Below are 18,298 nucleotides of genomic sequence, written 5' to 3'. Positions count from 1 at the left end.
AACTTAAGAATGCAAGCTGTCAATCATAATAATATTAATATTACTAATATTATTAAGAGACAACACTATCACCATCATCATCACTGTTGTTAGTAGCATAGCCCAGATCCAACTCTAATTTACTTTCTACTGCTTACTTATTCTCTACCATATTCTGCTCTACCTGCTCTCTGGCAGAGCTTGAATCCTGGATTTAATGTACGACATATTCATGGCACTCCAGAAATAACTCCCTTCTCCCTGTCTCAACTGTCATATTATGTGAGGCCTCCTCATAGTTCCTTTGCTAAAAGATTCATAAACACTGAACATTTTCCAAGCAGGAGCATCATGCCAGGGCAACAGTAAATGCTTCAGTGAAGAGGCCTGAAGTCGTTTCAATAGGTCAGAATGGTGTGATACATCACAAAACAAGAGGATATTATATCTTTGTCCATTATTACTGACCTTAAAACTACACTCCCGGAGCAGTTACCACATTGCCGTCAATCTTGAGCCAAAACCTAAGCAATTTACTCTCTGCTACTTACTCCTTACTAGAGCATTCTCTACTTATTCTCTGGAGAGGCTAGGTCTTGAATTCTGGGTGAAACAAGCCAATGGCACTCTAGAAGCAATTCCTGTTTCAAACTCTCATTTCTCAAAAAAAAAAAAAAAGGGGGGGGGGGGAGATTGCTTGGTATAGTTGTTTTACACTTGATCTTAGCCAAAGGGCCAAGAAGCGATTGGTATAGTTATTTTAAAGGAACAACAAAATACAAAACTAATTGTCTAAGCAAAAATGATGGGTTAGTGACAATAATGTAGACTTCAGTGACAATCACAGAATAATGATTGTAGGGTAGGATAATTTCACAGGGGTGTGTGTGTGTGTTTAATATAAAATTTCCAGACACACATCAAAATAGGGAAAAAACACAGTATAATGAATCCCAAGATACCCTTCACCCAGCTTCAATAATGGGCAACATTTTATTTTTTCATCTATCTCTTCTCCTACTTTTTTTCTGGAGTATTTTAAAGCAAAACCCAGATTGTTCTGGTACTTTTTCTTTCTACATAGGGAAACTCTTTATTCAACAGCATAGTTAAAAGAAGATAAAGCAACAAGGCAATATTTTTATAATGTTGCTAGCATTTTCCCAAGGAAAAGCCAGGAGATAAGTTGGTGTCATTTCCACAAGTACTCCTACTTGGTGTCCCCAATTATTTATGCACAAACACTAGAGGTAGTCAAGTTCAGGAAGTTCTGAGGCAGCAAATAGCTTGTTGTATCCATCATAACTGGTCTGCAAACTGGATGCCTGGGTTTGGTATCCTGCATCCGTTGACCAAGAGTAGAATCCCTTCAGCATTTATAACATAACTAGAGGCCCGATGCATGAAATTCGAGCAAGGGTAGGCCTTCCTTCCCCCGGCTGCCGGTACCAGCTTCCCTCAGGCACCCGGGACCCAGGCTTCCCTTGTAGCCCCAGATTCATCCAGAAGGTCGTCCTGAAGGACATCAAGTCTAATTAGCATATTACACTTTTATTATTATAGATGCATAAGGCCAAATAAATAGGCTAAAAGACTTGAGTTTTAAAAAAAACAATTTACTGTTAACCAATCAATATTATATAAAACCTGTCTCGCGGTTAACCCAAATGACAGAGGTATGCTTTCTCATCTGGAGTCTTTAGAAGGGGCTCATTTTGAAATAACTGAAAAGATGATATTGTTAACCTAACTCTAGAAGCCTTCAATCTATGTATCCTACATACAAACTAGCTTGATAAGCTCCAGCCCAAATCTTAAGTAATTTGTCTCTGTTACTCCTTTGAAAAATGACATCCTCCCCACTGTCTTCTGTTCTACCTGATCTCCAGGAGAGGCTTGGTCCTGGACTTCAAGGTTAATATAATGATGATACTCCGGAGGAAATTCATCCCTCACTCTCACTTCTCTCAGAAAAGATGACGGCTGCTCGAGAAACATGTTCTAAAGGAACAACAAAAACAGAAAAGAAATTGTCTAACCAGGGCAACATGCTAATCATAATATTGTAGGCTAAAGTAAGAACGCCAGGGAAATGGTACCAGGTGAAGATATTCTGATACATTTTGATCTGAACAAGAATGTGACACTTTTAGCTCAACTCTGTAGGCCTTAATTTTATTTTTTTAAATTTCTTTATTGATTAAGGTGTCACATATTTGTCCTCATCCCCCCATTCCCATCCCACACCCCTCCCCACGGATGCCCCAACCCCCTGTTGAACTTAACCATTGGTTAGGCTCATATGCATGCACACAAGTCCTTTGGTTGATCTCTCCCCCGTCCCCCCACCCTCCCCTATCCTCCCTCTGAGGCCCGATAGTCCGATCGATGCCTCCTTGTTTCTGGTTCTGTTCTTGTTCATCAGTCTATGTTGTTCATCATTTCCCCTAGATGAGCGAGATCATGTGTCACTAGAGATATACTTATAAGAACTGAATGTGAGACGAGCAATAATAGTTATGCTGACAAATGAATCAGTCTGTAGTGAGTTTCTTTCTGGACCAACAGTTCTTTTGAGACCCAATATCAATGTCCACCAGTTCCTTATGTGTACATGTCAGCACTGACCCCTCAGCTCTGGATGGTGGACAAATGGTGGTAATGCAGGTCCGACTCCCTCTGGTTTGGTCTCAGCCGGACCCAGGGGCACGGCTTCACCCGGACCCAGGGGCACGTGGCCTCACCCGGACCCAGGGGGTGCATGGCCTCACCTGGACCCAGGTGCGCGTCGCTTCACCCGGACCCGGGACCCAGCCTCACCCGGATCCAGGGGCACACGGCCTCACCCGGACCCGGGATCCAGCTTCACCGGGATCCAGCTTCACCCGGACCCAGGGGCGCGTGGCCTCACCCGGACCCCAGGGGCGCGTGGCCTCATCCGGGCCCGGGACCCAGCCTCACCCGGATCCAGGGGCACACAGCCTCACCCGGACCCAGGATCCAGCTTCACCCGGACCCAGAGGCGCATGGCCTCACCCGGACCCAGGGGCGCGTGGCCTCTCCCGGACCCGGGATCTAGCTTCCCCCTGTAGGCCTTAATTTTTAATCCCAAGCCATGTACAGAATAGTCTGACAAACTCCTATAATTTTAAGTAATTTAGGATCTACTACTTCTTCCTACTTTATTCATGCCACAGAAATAACCACAAGGTAATTCCACGGGCTTCAGCAAAAGCTGTAATGTCATCTTAGTAAATTAAAACAGTCTGATTCTACACTAAGAATATGAAAATGGTGCCCTAGCCGGTTTGGCTCAGTAGGTACAGCATCAGCCTGAGGACTAAAGGGTCCCGGGTTTGATTTTGGTCAAGGGCACATACCGCGTGACAAGTTCAATCCCTGGCCCTGGTTGGGGCACATGCAGGAGGCAACCAATTGATGTGGCTCTCTCACATAATGTTTCTCTGTCTGTCTCTCCCCCTCCCTTGCATTATATATAAATATCAATGAAAAAATATCCTCAGGTGAGTTATAACAACAAAAATAAGAATCTGAACATGGTTTATCAGCCTTCTGAATCACAGAATTGATTTGACTGATACAGTTCATTAGACCAGGGACCTTTGCACCTGACTCCACACTTCACATTACCAGTTGTTGAGAATGTCTAAAATCCAGCACTTTATTTCCCATTTATCTCTCTCTTATTCCATTCTACCTGATCTCTGATGCACGCCTGGAACTGGACTTTAGGAGTCGGAGACTGATAACCTGCAAGAGAAAAGCCATCTCTCCTTTTCTCATTTATATCAGAATGTGGCTCCTTGAAGCGGACTTTCTAAAAGAAAAAAAAATACAAATTGCAAATTATCTAGTCAGAATAATAGGATAGCAATAGTTTTCTGGTATTTATTGTGAACTTTAAGGTAATTTTTTAAACTTAGGATACTATGGAATAAAACAGAAAACCATACTTCTTGTCTCTTCTAGCTGAGAACAATTTTTGAAAGCTCCAAACTAAACCCTAAAAAACTCAGTTCCTGCTGGTCTCCCTCCCTTTTCTGTTCTACCATGTCCCTGATGAAGGCCTGATTTTGATGGACATTCAAAGGAAATACTTCTCTCCCTCTCCTACCTATCCAAATTGATGCTGGCTGCTTTAACTTGCTTTCTAAAACAGAACAAACACAAAATAGCAATTGTTCAGTTAAGAAAGACATGTTAACCAATAGTACTTTAGGCTATAGTGAGAAGTCTGGAGTTCTCTGAGGTCAGAGAATAATTGGATATCTTATGCAACAAAACAAAACACTATACTCTATTCCACATTAGCCCAGACATCCCTAAGTAATTCCTGTTAATCCCTTACTTCTTCCTTTTGGTCTAAGTGATCTCTAGTAGAGGGCTGGCCTTGGAACCTGGTAAAAGATACTATTGGACACTTGTGGGCCACTCCTTCGCCCATCTTCAGCTTTCAAAGCAGATTATGGCTGCCAAAAATAGTTTCCCTAGTAAAGATATTTTTTAAAGTAAATTGTCTAGACTTAGCTGATTGGGGTAAGTGGGTAGAGCATCAGCCTGCAGACTGAAGGGTCTTGAGTTTGATTTCTGTAAAGGGCAAATAATCGTCATAAGTTCAAACCCCAGCCCTGGTTGGGGTGTGGGCAGGAGGCAACCAATTGATGTGGATCTCTCACATAATGTTTTGCTGTCTGTCTCTCCCCTCCCTTCCACTCTCTCTAAATATCAATGAAAAAATATCCTCAGGTGAGGACTAACAACGAAAAGAAGAATCTAAACATGATTTATCAGCCTTCTGAATCACAGAACTCATTTGACTGATACAGTTCATTAGATCAGGGACCTTTGCACCTGACTCCACACTTCACATTACCAGTTGTTGAGAATGTCTAAAATCCAGCACTTTATTTCCCATTTATCTCTCTCTTATTCTGTTCTACCTGTTCTCTGATGAACGCCTGGTCCTGGACTTTAGGAGTCGGAGACTGATAACCTGCCAGACAAAAGTCATCTCTCCCTTTTTCATTTATAACAGAATATGTCTCCTTGAAGTGGACTTTCTGAAAGAAAAAAATACAAACTGTAAATTGTCTAGTAGGGGTAATATGATAGCAATAACATTATTGGCTTTATTGTGAACATTATGGTAATTTTTTAAACTTAGGATACTATGGAATAAAACAGAAAACCATACTTCTTGTCTGTTCTAGCTGAGAACAAATTTTACAAGCTCCAAACTCTAAACAACTCAGTTCCTGCTGGTCTCCCTCCCTTTTCTGTTCTACCATGTCCCTGATGGAGGACTGATTTTGATGGACATGCAAAGGAAATATCTCTCTCCCTCTCCTACCTATCCAAATTGATGCTGGCTGCTTTAACTTGCTTTCTAAAACAGAACAAACACAAAATAGCAATTTTTCAGTTAGAAAGACATGCTAACCAATAGTACTTTAGGCTATAGTGAGAATTCTGGAGTTCTCTGAGGTCAGAGAATAACTGGACATCTTATGGAATAAAACAAAACACTATACTCTATTCCACATTAGCCCAGCCACACCCCTAAGTAATTCCTGTTAATTCCTTACTTCTTCCTTTTGGTCTAAGTGATCTCTAGTAGAGGGCTGGCCTTGGAACCTGGTAAAAGATACTATTGGACACTTGTGGGCCACTCCTTCACTGATCTTCAGCTTTCAAAGCAGATTATGGCTGCCAGAAATAGTTTCCCTAATAAAGATTTTTTTAAAGTAAATTGTCTACACCAGAAAAGGAAGTAAACGAAATGGAGGCAAGCAATACGTCAGAGAAAGAATTCAGAGCAATGGTCATAAGGTCGCTAAAAAGGATGGAAGACAAATTCAACAATATGTGTAAGAACCAAGAGGAAATGAAGAACAACCAAGAAGAAATGAAAAATGACATTGCTGCAATAAAGAACTCAATAGAAAGCATCAACAGTAGACTAGAAGAAGTGGAGGACCACATCAGTGAGCTAGAAGACAGGGTAGAAAAAAATACCCAAGCAGAGCAGCATCTAGGAAAAAAAAACAGGAGGAGAGCCTAAGGGAACTTTGAGAAAACATGAAACAAAACAACATCGGCATAATAGGGGTGCCAGAAGGAGAGGAAACTGAGCAAGAATAGAAAACCTGTTTGAAGAAATAATGACAGAAAACTACTCTGATATCAGGAAGAAAAAACTCACATAAGTCCAAGAAGCTCACAGTGTGCCAAACAAGATGAATCCCAAAAGACTGACACCAACACACATTATAATTAAATTGGCAAACATCAACAACAGAGTTAGAATCTTAAAGGCTGCCAGAGAGAGACAGAAAGTTACCTACAAAGGATCTCCCATCAGACTATCGACTGATTTCTCAACAGAAACACATCAGACAAGAAGGGAATGGAATAAAATATACAATCATGCAAAGCAAGGGTCTGAATCCAAGTGTACCCAGGAAGGCTATCAATCAAATTTGAGGGAGAAATCAGGAGCGTCACAGACAAAAAAGGACTAAGGGAGTTTATTACTACCAAACCAGCAATGCAAGAAATTCTAAAGGGACTGCTATAAAAAGAAGAAATAGAGAGAAAAAAAAGAACACAGGCATAAAGAATAAAAATGGCAACAAACAAGTAACTATCAATAGTAACTTTTAAAGTAAATAGATTAAATGACCCAATCAAAAGACATAAGTAGCTGAGTGGATAAGAAAACATGACCCATGTATCAGCTGTCTACAGGAAACCCACCTCAGAACAAAGGACCCAAAGAGACTGATGGTGAAGGATGGAAAAAGGTTTTTCAGGCGAATGGAAATAAAAGTAAATTGTCCAGCCTTAGCTGTTTTGGCTCAGGGGGTAGAGCATCAGCCTTCGGACTGAAGGGTCCTGGGTTTGATTCCGGTCTAGGGCACATACCTCGTCACAAGTGCAATCCCCATCCCTGGTTGGGGCGCATGCAGGAGCCAACCAATCGATGTGGCTCTCCCACATAATGTTTCTCTGTCTGTCTCTCCCCCTCCCTCCCACTCTCTCTAAAACTCAATAAAAAAATATCCTCAGGTGAATACTAACAACAAAAAGAAGTATCTGAACATAGTTTATTAGCCTTCTGAATCACAGAACTGATTTTACTAATTCAGTTCATTAGACCAGGCTCAACACTTCACATTACCAGTTGTTGAGAATGTCTAAAATCCAGCACTTCCTTTTCATTTATCGCTCTCTTATTCCATTCTACCTGATCTCTGATGAACGCCTGGTCCTGGACTTTAGGAGTCGGAGACTGATAACCTGCTAGAGAAAAGTAATCTCTCCATTTCTCATTTATAACATAATATGGCACCTTGAAGAGGATTTTCTAAAAGAAAAAAAAATACAAACTGTAAATTGTCTAGTAGGTGTAATATGATAGTAATAATATTCTGGGATTTATTATAAACTTTATGGTAATTTTTTAAACTTAGGATACTATGGAATGAAACAGAAAACCATACTTCTTTGTTTGTTCTAGCCGAGAACAATTTTTGCAAGTTCCAAACTAAACCCTAAAAAACTCAGTTCCTGCTGGTCTCCCTCCCTTTTCTGTTCTACCATGTCCCTGATGGAGGCCTGATTTTGATGGACATTCAAAGGAAATATCTCTCTCCCTCTCCTACCTATCCAAATTGATGCTGGCTGCTTTAACTTGCTTTCTAAAACAGAACAAACACAAAATAGCAATTTTTCAGTTAGAAAGACATGCTAACCAATAGTACTTTAGGCTATAGTGAGAATTCTGGAGTTCTCTGAGGTCAGAGAATAACTGGACATCTTATGGAATAAAACAAAACACTATACTCTATTCCACATTAGCCCAGCCACACCCCTAAGTAATTCCTGTTAATCCCTTACTTCTTCCTTTTGGTCTATGGATCTCTAGTAGAGGGCTGGCCTTGGAACCTGGTAAAAGATACTATTGTACACTTGTGGGCCACTCCTTCACCCATCTTTAGTTGTGAAAGCAGACTATGACTGCCAGAAATAGTTTCCCTAATAAAGATTTTTTTAAGTAAATTGTCTACACCAGAAAAGGAAGTAAACGAAATGGGGGCAAGCAATACGTCAGAGAAAGAATTCAGAGCAATGGTCATAAGGTCGCTAAAAAGGATGGAAGACAAATTCAACAACATGTGTAAGAACCAAGAGGAAATGAAAAATGACATCACTGCAATAAAGAACTCAATAGAAAGCATCAACAGTAGACTAGAAGAAGCGGAGGACCACATCAGTGAGCTAGAAGACAGGGTAGGAAAAAATACCCAAGCAGAGCAGCATCTAGAAAAAAAAACTTAAAAAACAGGAGGAGAGCCTAAGGGAACTTTGGGAAAACACGAAACAAAACAACATCGGCATAATAGGGGTGCCAGAAGGAGAGGAAACTGAGCAAGAATAGAAAACCTGTTTGAAGAAATAATGACAGAAAACTACCCTGATATTGGGAAGGAAAAACTCACATAAGTCCAAGAAGCTCAGTGTCCCAAACAAGATGAACCCCAAAAGACTAACACCAAGACACATTATAATTAAACTAGAGGCCCGGTGCACGAAGTCGTTCACAAGGGAGTATGTCCGTCAGGGATCGGGTCTAAATGGGATCAGGCCTAAACGAGCAGTCGGACTCCCTCTCACAATCCAGGACTGCTGGGTCCCAAATGCTTGCCTGCCTGCCTTCCTAATTGCTCCTAACTGCTTCTGCCTGCCAGCCTGATCACCCCCTAACCATTCCCCTCCCAGCCTGATTTATGCCTAACTGCTCCCCTGGCAGCCTGTTTGCCCCTAACTGCCCTCCCCTGCAGGCCTGTTTACCCCTAACTGCCCTCCCCTGCAGGCCTGGTCCTCCCAAACTCCTGTCCCCTGCAGGCCTGGGCCCCCCCCCCAACTGCCCTTCCCTGCAGGACCGGTCGCCTCCAACTTCCCTCCTCTGCCAGCCTGGTTACTCCTAACTGCCCTCCCCTGCAGGCCTGGTCCCCCCCAACTGCCCTCCCTTGCAGGCCTGGTCCCTCCCAACTGCCCTCCCTTGCAGGCCTGGTCCCTCCCAATTGCCCTCCGCTGCAGGCCATCTTGTGGCAGCCATCTTGTGTCCACATGGGGGCAGCCATCTTTGACCACATGAGGGCAGGCATCTTGTGTTGGAGTGATGGTCAATTTGCATATTACTCTTTTATTAGATAGGATAGAGGCCTGGTGCATGGGTGGCGGGCAGCTAATTTGCCCTGAAGGGTGTCCTGGATCAGGGTGCAGGTTCCCTTGGGGCGTGGGGTGGCCTGGGCGAGGGGCCTGTGGTGGTTTGCAGACCAGCCATGCCCCCTGGTGACCCAAGCGGAGGCCCTGGTATCTGGGATTTATTTATCTTCTATAATTGAAAGTTTGTAGCCTTGAGCGGAGCCAAGCCTCCTGCTTGCTCCGAGGCCACAGCCATTTTTGTTGGGATTCCTTTATCTTCTATAATTGAAACTTTGTAGCCTTGAGTGGAGGCCTGGGCCTACCAGGGTGTGCAGTAAGCTTGGCTTCCTCAATTTCTGGGGAAACCCAAGACTTCTGCTCGCTCCGTGGCCACAGCCATCTTGATTGGGTTAATTTGCATGCTCTCTCCTGATTGGCTGGCGGGTGTGGCTTGTGGGTATAGCAGAGTGATGCTTAATTTGCATTTTACTCTTTTATTAGATAGGAGGAGGATTGGCAAACACCAACAACAAAGTTAGAATCTTAAAGGCTGCCAGAGAGAGACAGAAAATTACCTACAAAGGATCTTTCATCTGACTATCAAATGATTTCTCAACAGAAACACATCAGGCCAGAAGGGAATGGAATGAAATATACTGAGTGGCCAGATTATTATGATCTCTGAACACATAATAATCTGGCCATTCAGTGTATATATATGTGTGTGTATATATATATTAGAGGCCCAGTGCATGAATTCGTGCATGGGTGGGGTCTAGCCAGCCTAGCCAGGGGGAGGGGATATGGATGGTTGGCCAGCCTGCCTATTGGTCGAACTCCTGGTCGAGGGGACAATTTGCATATTAGCCTTTTATTATATAGGATATACATTGAGTGTATATTTATTACATATTTATTATATAGGATATACACTGCATTCAGAGATCATAATAATCTGGCCACTCAGTGTATACAAAGTCATGCAAAGCAAGGGTCTGAATCCAAGAATACTGTACCCAGCAAGGCTATCAATCAAAATTGATGGAGAAATCAGGAGCTTCACAGACAAAAAAGGACTAAGTGAGTTTATTACCACCAAACCAGCAATGCAAGAAATGCTAAAGGGTCTGCTGTAAAAAGAAGAAATAGAGAGAAAAAAAGGAACACAGGCATAAAGAATAAAAATGGCGACAAACAAGTACCTGTCAATAATAACTTTAAATGTAAATGGATTAAATACCCCAATCAAAAGACGTAAGTAGCTGAGTGGATAAGAAAACATGACCCATATATCTGCTGACTACAGGAAACCCACCTCAGAACAAAGGACTCAAACAGACTGACGGTGAAGGATGGAAAAAGGTTTTTCAGGTGAATGGAAATAAAAGTAAATTGTCCAGCCTTAGCTGGTTTGACTCAGTGGGGAGAGATCAGCCTGCAGACTGAAGGGTCCTGGGTTTGATTTCAGTCAAGGGCACATACCTCGTCACAAGTTCCATCCCGGCCTTGGTCGGGGCACGTGCAAGAGGCAACCAATCAATGTGGCTCTCCCACATAATGTTTCTCTGTTTGTCTCTCCCCCTCCCTTCCACTCTCTCTAAAACTCAATAAAAAATATCCTCAGGTGAAGACTAACAACAAAAAGAAGAATCTGAATATGCTTTATCAGCCTTCTGAATCACAGAATTGATTTGACTGATACAGTTCATTAGACCAGGCTCTACACTTCACATTACCAGTTGTTGAGAATGTCTAAAATCCAGCACTTTATTTCCCATTTATCTCTCTCTTATTCCATTCTACCTGATCTCTGATGAACACCTGGTCCTGGACTTTAGGAGTCGGAGACTGATAACCTGCCAGACAAAAGTCATCTCTCCCTTTTTCATTTATAACAGAATATGTCTCCTTGAAGCGGACTTTCTGAAAGAAAAAAATACAAACTGTAAATTGTCTAGTAGGAGTAATATGATAGCAATAACATTATTGGCTTTATTGTGAACTTTATGGTAATTTTTTAAACTTAGGATACTATGGAATGAAACAAAAAACCATACTTCTTGTCTGTTTTAGCTGAGAACAATTTTTACAAGCTCCAAACAAACTCTAAACAACTCAGTTCCTGCTGGTCTCCCTCCCTTTTCTGTTCTACCATGTCCCTGATGGAGGCCTGATTTTGATGGATGTCCAAAGGAAATACTTCTCTCCCTCTCCTACCTATCCAAATTGATGCTGGCTGCTTTAACTTGCTTTCTAAAACAGAACAAACACAAAATAGTAATTTTTCAGTTAGAAAGACATGTTTACCAATAGTACTTTAGGCTATAGTGAGAATTCTGGAGTTCTCTGAGGTCAGAGAATAACTGGACATCTTATGGAATAAAACAAAACACTATACTCTATTCCACATTAGCCCAGCCACACCCCTAAGTAATTCCTATTAATCCCTTACTTCTTCCTTTTGGTCTAAGGATCTCTAGTAGAGGGCTGGCCTTGGAACCTGGTAAAAGATACTATTGTACACTTGTGGGCCACTCCTTCACCCATCTTTAGCTGTGAAAGCAGATTATGACTGCCAGAAATAGTTTCCCTAATAAAGATTTTATTTAAAGCAAATTTTCCAGCCCTAGCTGGTTTGGCTAAGTGGGTAGAGCATTGGCCTGGGGATTGTAGGGTCCCAGATTTGATTCCGGTCAAGGGCACATGTCCGGGTTGTGGGCTTCTGTGGGGGGGCATGCAGGAGGCAGCTAACTGATGATTCTTTCTCATCATTGATATTTCTCTCTCTCTCTCTCTGAAATCAATAAAAATATATTAAAAAAAAAAAAAAAGTAAATTGTCCAGACAGGGTAACATGCTGCTGATATTATTTTAAGACTTAATGAGAACTCCAGAGCTTTTAGAAATCAACCAGGATATTGTCTTTCCCAACTATGAATCTCCAAATCAGTTGTAATCTAGTCCCTGCAAATCCCACTCCAAACCTTAAGTATCTTATTTCTTCTTGTTTTATATCCTTCCCACTCTATTTTACCTGATATCTGGGTAGAAAATCCTGGTCCTGAGATTTGCATAGAGTATTCTGTTCTTTGGAGAAAATACGCTGATCTTTGGTGAGAACACAGTGCTCTCTGGGTAGAAAATGCTGGTGTTGAAATTTGAGTAGGCTATTCTGGTCTTTAGCAACAATATGCTCGTCTTTGTGTATAAAATGCTGGTCTGGATATTTGGGTATAAAATCCTGGTCCTGATATTTAGGTTGAATATCCTGGTCTTTGGGGAAAACATGCTGATCTTTGCGTAGAAAATGTTGGTCCTGATATTTGGGTTGAATATCCTGGTCTTTGGGGAAAACATGCTGATCTCTGCGTAGAAAACGTTGGTCCTGACATTTGAGTGGAATATTCTGGTCATTGGGTAGAATGCTCTGGTCTTTTGGTAGAAAAGCCTGATTTGGGGATAAAAAATCCTGGACTTCCAACATATTTCCATCTTCTGGTTCAATATTCTGGGCTTCCAGCATCAGACCCTGAGGTTCTATCTTAACAACATGGACTTTACGTTCAATTGCCTGGGCTTTGGACTCAACAACTTGGTCTTCCATAGCTTGGCCTGCCAGCTCAAAAGCCTGGGAATGTGGCTCAATATTCTGGGCTTCCAGCTCAACACACTGCACTCCTGTTAGATCACCCTGGGTCTCCAGCAGATTACCTGGGGCTTCTGAAAGATAATCCTGGGTTTCTGGCAGAATATCCTGAAGATGTAACTTACTTAGCTGTTCCTCTTCTATTACAGTATATAATGGATTTTTGAATTGTGCTTTCTAAAAGTGAACATAAACATCAAATATAGGTTTTACAGAGACTCTTAAAATAACCTTATAAAAGGATATGGTAGTCAAACAAATTATTAGAAATGTGAAATTATTGTCTTTGCACCACATAACCTAAATCTACAATCCCAAACCAATACAACAGTACGGGCATCCCTAGTCTAAGTCATATTAGTTTAATTTCTATTATACTAACTCCTTTCACTCTGCTTTACCTGAACTCTGCTGAACTCTTTGTTCTTCTCTTCAGAAGAGAAACCCTGTTGGTTCTGGCAGAACAATTTTTCTCTCCCTTTCTTGTCTATCGTAATCGATGAAGATTCCTCAGAGTCAGGTTCCTAAAGAACACACAAATAAAAATGAAAAAATTATTAATATATAAAAATTTTAAAAACCCACCTATTACAGGTGGAAACAATGTGACTGTAATAACAACCTAGGCTTTACCACACTACTACTATAATTTTAGTAGGTCGGTATAGTCAAATATTACAAAAACAGGACATTACAAAAGAAGTGCAAAAATGTACACTCAAAACTATAAAACGTTGTTGAAATAAATTAAAGAAGATCTAAATAAATAGAAAGATCTCATCTTCATGGATCTCCAAAGACAACAATAAACTCTTACATTTACAGTCAACTAATTTTCAAGAAATGTCAAGACAATGAAATAGAGAAAGAATAATTTTTCCACAAATGGTGTTGGGACAAGTAGATATCCATATGCAAAAGAATTAAGTTAGAACACTTCCTTACACCATATATAAAAGTTAACTCACAATGGATAATAGACCTAAATGTAATAGCTAAGACTATAAAATTATTAGAAGAGCACATAGGAGGAAATATTCATGACCTCAGATTAAGCAATGGCTTGTTCGATACCACACCAAAAGCACAAGCAACAACAACAACAACAAAAACTAGATCAATTGGACACCAAAATTAAAAATTTTGTGCTGCAAATGATAGCATTAAGAAAGTGAAATGACCCCAACTCACAGAATGGGAGAAAATACTTGCAAATCATGTATCTGATTTGTATCGAGGATATATAAAGAACTCTTACAACTTAATAATAAGACAAATAACCCAATTAAAAAATGGTATCACGGAAACCAAGATGGCGGCAAAGGTAAACTGCTGCCTCGCACAACAATTTCAAAACTACAACTAAAAGACAAAACGTCTATCACCCAGAACCACAGGAAAGCTGGCTGAGTGGAAGTTCTACAACTAGACGGAAAGAGAAAAGAGCACAAGCGCTGAAAAGCTGAGGTATGGAGGCATGAGAATCGGGCTGGTGGCGGGCGACTGGGCGTGCTGCTTTTTTTCAACCCGAAGGGAAACAAGCTCCCAATTACTCTGAAATCCAGTTTCTGGGGAGACGCAGGGGACCTAGACGCCTACGGGGAGAAGCTGGACTGTCGGCCATCAGGTCGGAAAGTGAGGGTGACTTTCTTGCAGAGGCGCGCCCAGCAATCATTGTTTATAGCGCTGGGGCATGGGACACTGGGACTTGGAAACTCGGAAAGGCAGAGAAGGCAGACTAGCAGCCATCGCTGTTTGCCACGCCCTAGCCTAGTGACACCCTGAGACCCCGCCCCGCACAATCTACAAACACACCCAAACTCTGTGCAGAGGCTTTTGCATATAAATGGCCTGCCCTGTTGAAGCTTAACCAAATAAACTGCAGCTCTAGTCAGACAGCTCCAAAACCTCCAAATCCCAAGCAAAGAGGAGAAAACTGTAGTTCTTGCTGTTGCTCCTGCTAGGTGACCTCAGACAGTAGCTGACCTGCACCCCATTGGAGATGCAGAAACTAGTGTATCAGAATTATGGGGGTGCCAGAAGAAGAGAAAGAGCAAGATACTGAAAACCTATTTGAAGAAATAATGACAGAAAACTTCTCCCACTTGGCGAAAGAAATAGACTTACAAGTCCAGGAAGCGCACAGAACCCCAAACAAAAGGAATCCAAAGAGGACCACACCAAGACACATCATAATTAAAATGCCAAGGGCAAAAGACAAAGAGAGAATCTTACAAGCAGCAAGAGAAAAACAGTTAGTTACCTACAAGGGAGCACCCATATGATTATCAGCTGATTTCTCAACAGAAACTATGCAGGCCAGACGGGAATGGCGAGAAATATTCAAAATGATGAATAGCAAGAACCTACAACCAAGATTATTCTACCCAGCAAAGTTATCATTCAGAATTGAAGGGCAGATAAAGAGCTTCACAGATAAGAAAAAGCTAAAGGAGTTCATCACCACCAAACCAGTATTATATGAAATGCTGACAGGTATTCTTTAAGAAGAGGAAGAAGAAAAAAGTAAAGATAAAAATTATGAACAACAACAACAAAAATAAATAAATAAATAAATAATGAACAACAAATACATATCTATCAACAAGTGAAACTAAAAGTCAAGTGAATTAAAAATCTGAGGAACAGAATAAACTGGTGAATATAATAGAATCAGGGGCATAGAATGGGAATGGATTGATAATTCTCAGGGGGAAAGGAGTGTCTGTGTGGGGGGGTACGGGAAGAGACTGGACAAAAATCGTACACCTATGGATGAGGACAGTGGGGGGAAGGTAAGGACAGAGGGTGGGGGGGAACCGGGTGGAGAGGAGCTATGGGGGGGGGGGGGAGAAACAATTGTAATAATCTGAACAATAAAGATTTATTAAATTTTAAAAAATGGTATCACACTGGCATTTTCTCCACAAGAAATACATAAATGGGCAATAAACTCATAAAATGATGCCAGTAACAATTTCAGAAAGCTTATGATTTTTGTCTTGGTGACCTGACAGCAAGCAAGCAAGTATATCTTCTGCTTAAAGCTCCAGATCTGGAACAACAGTAACAACCAGACAGGTTCTAATGTCAATAAAAATAAATCTAACATGGAAATGAAACCAGAATTCAAATAGACTATAGATGGTTCTCCTTTCTGACTGGAAGATTCCCACTTCAGATAACTGAGAAGGTAGAAAACTTCAGATCTGAGGTAAAGTCTACATACTTGAAGTAAGTGATAAGAAAAACTTCACAAATTTCTTATTCACTCTCAATTATATGGAGTAGATTTGTTTCTGATGTTACACCTGAAAAATACACATGAATTCTTTGAAATCAAGCAGCCAGCCTGAATTAATCATCATCGTCATCATCATCATCATAATGTATTACACTTAAATGGCATCTTTGACGTATACAACTGGCTTATCTAAGGATGTTATCTCAGGCTTAATCCTCTACTGGATAATTATTTCAGTCAGACCTGTGAACAGTACTCTTTGTGGGAAAAAACAATTGAGCAGTTTGAACATGTTCCAAACAATATAAATACCAATCTCTAGCATCAAATAACCCCTTTTCTCTAGTTTATTAGAATGTGTCCAATCGCCTCTTTCTAACAGTACCCTGGAGTGAATCCAAATCTAGGGTAGGTATGAAAATTGTCAAGATACCAAGCCACTGAGAAGAATTTAGGTACAAAAGAAACTCTACCTTGAGTCTCAATAAGGCAAGCTCTTTAGGAAAAGGTAACCAGTATGAATGCAACTAGAAGAATGCCATATATGGATACACACCACTGCCCACTTGTATTTTGATATTTAACTATAAATTTCTTAACACTGGAGAGAGAGACATTATAGTTTAGTATTCTACCATCTGCAAACATATAAGTGACAAGTATTTTTGGACTGTTGAGATACTTAAGAAAAAAATACAAAAATAAAATATATATGTATAATCTAGGAAAATATAAAAGAATACTAATTAGGAAGCAAAACTAAGAAAGAACTAAATAAAACAGAGTCTATGGTAGCAAAAAAAAAAAAAAAAGGAAAAAGCCTAATGGTCCATTTTTCTAGATGCTGCCTACCAAAACTTGAAAATCCCAAAATTAGGTAAACAAAGGAAAGTACAGGAGTTTAGCATCCAAATATGTGAACACTGAAATAAGTAGGTACCAAAACAGTGTTATTTTACAAGTAAAGCCTTAAATATCCTTTTCAGTCTAGCTCCACATTTGGGTTCCAATTATTCACTCTTTTTTTAAAAAAATATATTTTATTGATTTTTTACAGAGAGGAAGGGAGAGGGATAGTCAGAAACATCGATGACAGAGAAACATCGATCAGCTGCCTCCTGCACACCCCCCACTGGGGATGTGCCCGCAACCAAGGTACATGCCCTTGACCAGAATCGAACCCGGGACCCTTCAGTCCGTAGGCCGACGCTCTATCCACTGAGCCAAACCGGTTTCGCCCAATTATTCACTCTTATGTTATCTGTTGAATCAAAGCAATTTCTTTCTTTTTAAAAAATAACGGTATTTTTTCCTAATTAGAAAGCAAAATATATACATTATAGGATAATTTTTAAGTAAAGAAAACCAAGAGAAGAAAATATAATCACCTGTAATACAACTACTCAGAAATTATCAGTATTAACTTCTTGATCCACTTCTTTCTAGGCTTTTGTCTATGCACATAGCATTCTCTCCCCATCTCTTTATTTTACTTTCTTTTTTTTTCATAGCACTTACTGTTTGAAATTATATTCTATGTAGAATATAATAGATATCTCTTTATTATATGCCTCCCCACAGCACAGAAGCTCCTTGAGGGATCTTTGTCCATCTTTTCACATGCTTCTAACACAATGTCTTGGCATTTATAGATGTCCCATAAATATTTGTTGAATGGCTTTTTAAAATTGAGATTATATTGTATATAATTTTGTATCCTACTTTTTTCACTAAACTTTATCTCACAGACTCTTTCCCTTGTCTTCAGATGTTCTTTGAAATTATGATTTTTTTAGAATGGCTATATAGATGTATCATAATTTTTTAACCATTCCCTGCTATTGGATATTTAAGGTTATTTCCAATTATTTTACAGTTGTAAGTAATGTTGAAATTAGATATAAATAAATATTTATCTGTATTCTTATCTCTATTTTAAAAAATAATTTATTAGAAATTAATTTACCTGATGGGTAGAAAAGCTTTTCCTTGTATCATGTGGAAATACTGCTGCATATTTTTGACTCATAGTTTTAAAGGATGCCAGCTGGTAACGTGCCTGTTTCATGGTTTTCTTAAGCTGTCAGGGAAAGGGGGAAAAAAGCAAACAAATGTCTTAATACCAAATTCACTAAAGTGTTCCAACAAGAACACAGGCCCCTATTATTAAGAAATGCGAGACCTGAGACAAGAGGATT

The 18,298-nt window shown here is 40.3% G+C and overlaps 1 protein-coding gene across 10 annotated transcripts in view; it reads right to left on the bottom strand.

Annotated features, from left to right (window-relative positions):
* Nucleotides 1-18,298, bottom strand: part of CCDC15 (coiled-coil domain containing 15) — an 81,717-nt gene that overhangs the window by 23,308 nt on the left and 40,111 nt on the right. For 7 of the 10 annotated variants that reach the window (XM_079762681.1, XM_079762682.1, XM_079762679.1 and 4 more), the window contains 8 exons: nt 18,067-18,180; nt 13,258-13,380; nt 12,245-13,033; nt 11,014-11,133; nt 7,247-7,366; nt 4,941-5,060; nt 3,698-3,817; nt 1,858-1,980 (listed from right to left, as the gene is read on the bottom strand). In XM_079762681.1, coding sequence (XP_079618807.1) covers nt 1,858-1,980; nt 3,698-3,817; nt 4,941-5,060; nt 7,247-7,366; nt 11,014-11,133; nt 12,245-13,033; nt 13,258-13,380; nt 18,067-18,180 — 1,629 coding nt within the window. The remainder of the gene's footprint in view (nt 1-1,857; nt 1,981-3,697; nt 3,818-4,940; nt 5,061-7,246; nt 7,367-11,013; nt 11,134-12,244; nt 13,034-13,257; nt 13,381-18,066; nt 18,181-18,298) is intronic. The other 3 variants (XM_079762686.1, XM_079762688.1, XM_079762687.1) reach the window with 3 other exon arrangements.

Source organism: Cnephaeus nilssonii (genome assembly GCF_951640355.1).
Source record: "Cnephaeus nilssonii genome assembly, chromosome: 22".
Classification (NCBI taxonomy): domain Eukaryota; kingdom Metazoa; phylum Chordata; class Mammalia; order Chiroptera; family Vespertilionidae; genus Cnephaeus; species Cnephaeus nilssonii.
The sequence above is the reverse complement of the archived record's forward strand: the minus strand, read 5'-3'. Positions and strand labels throughout refer to the sequence as shown.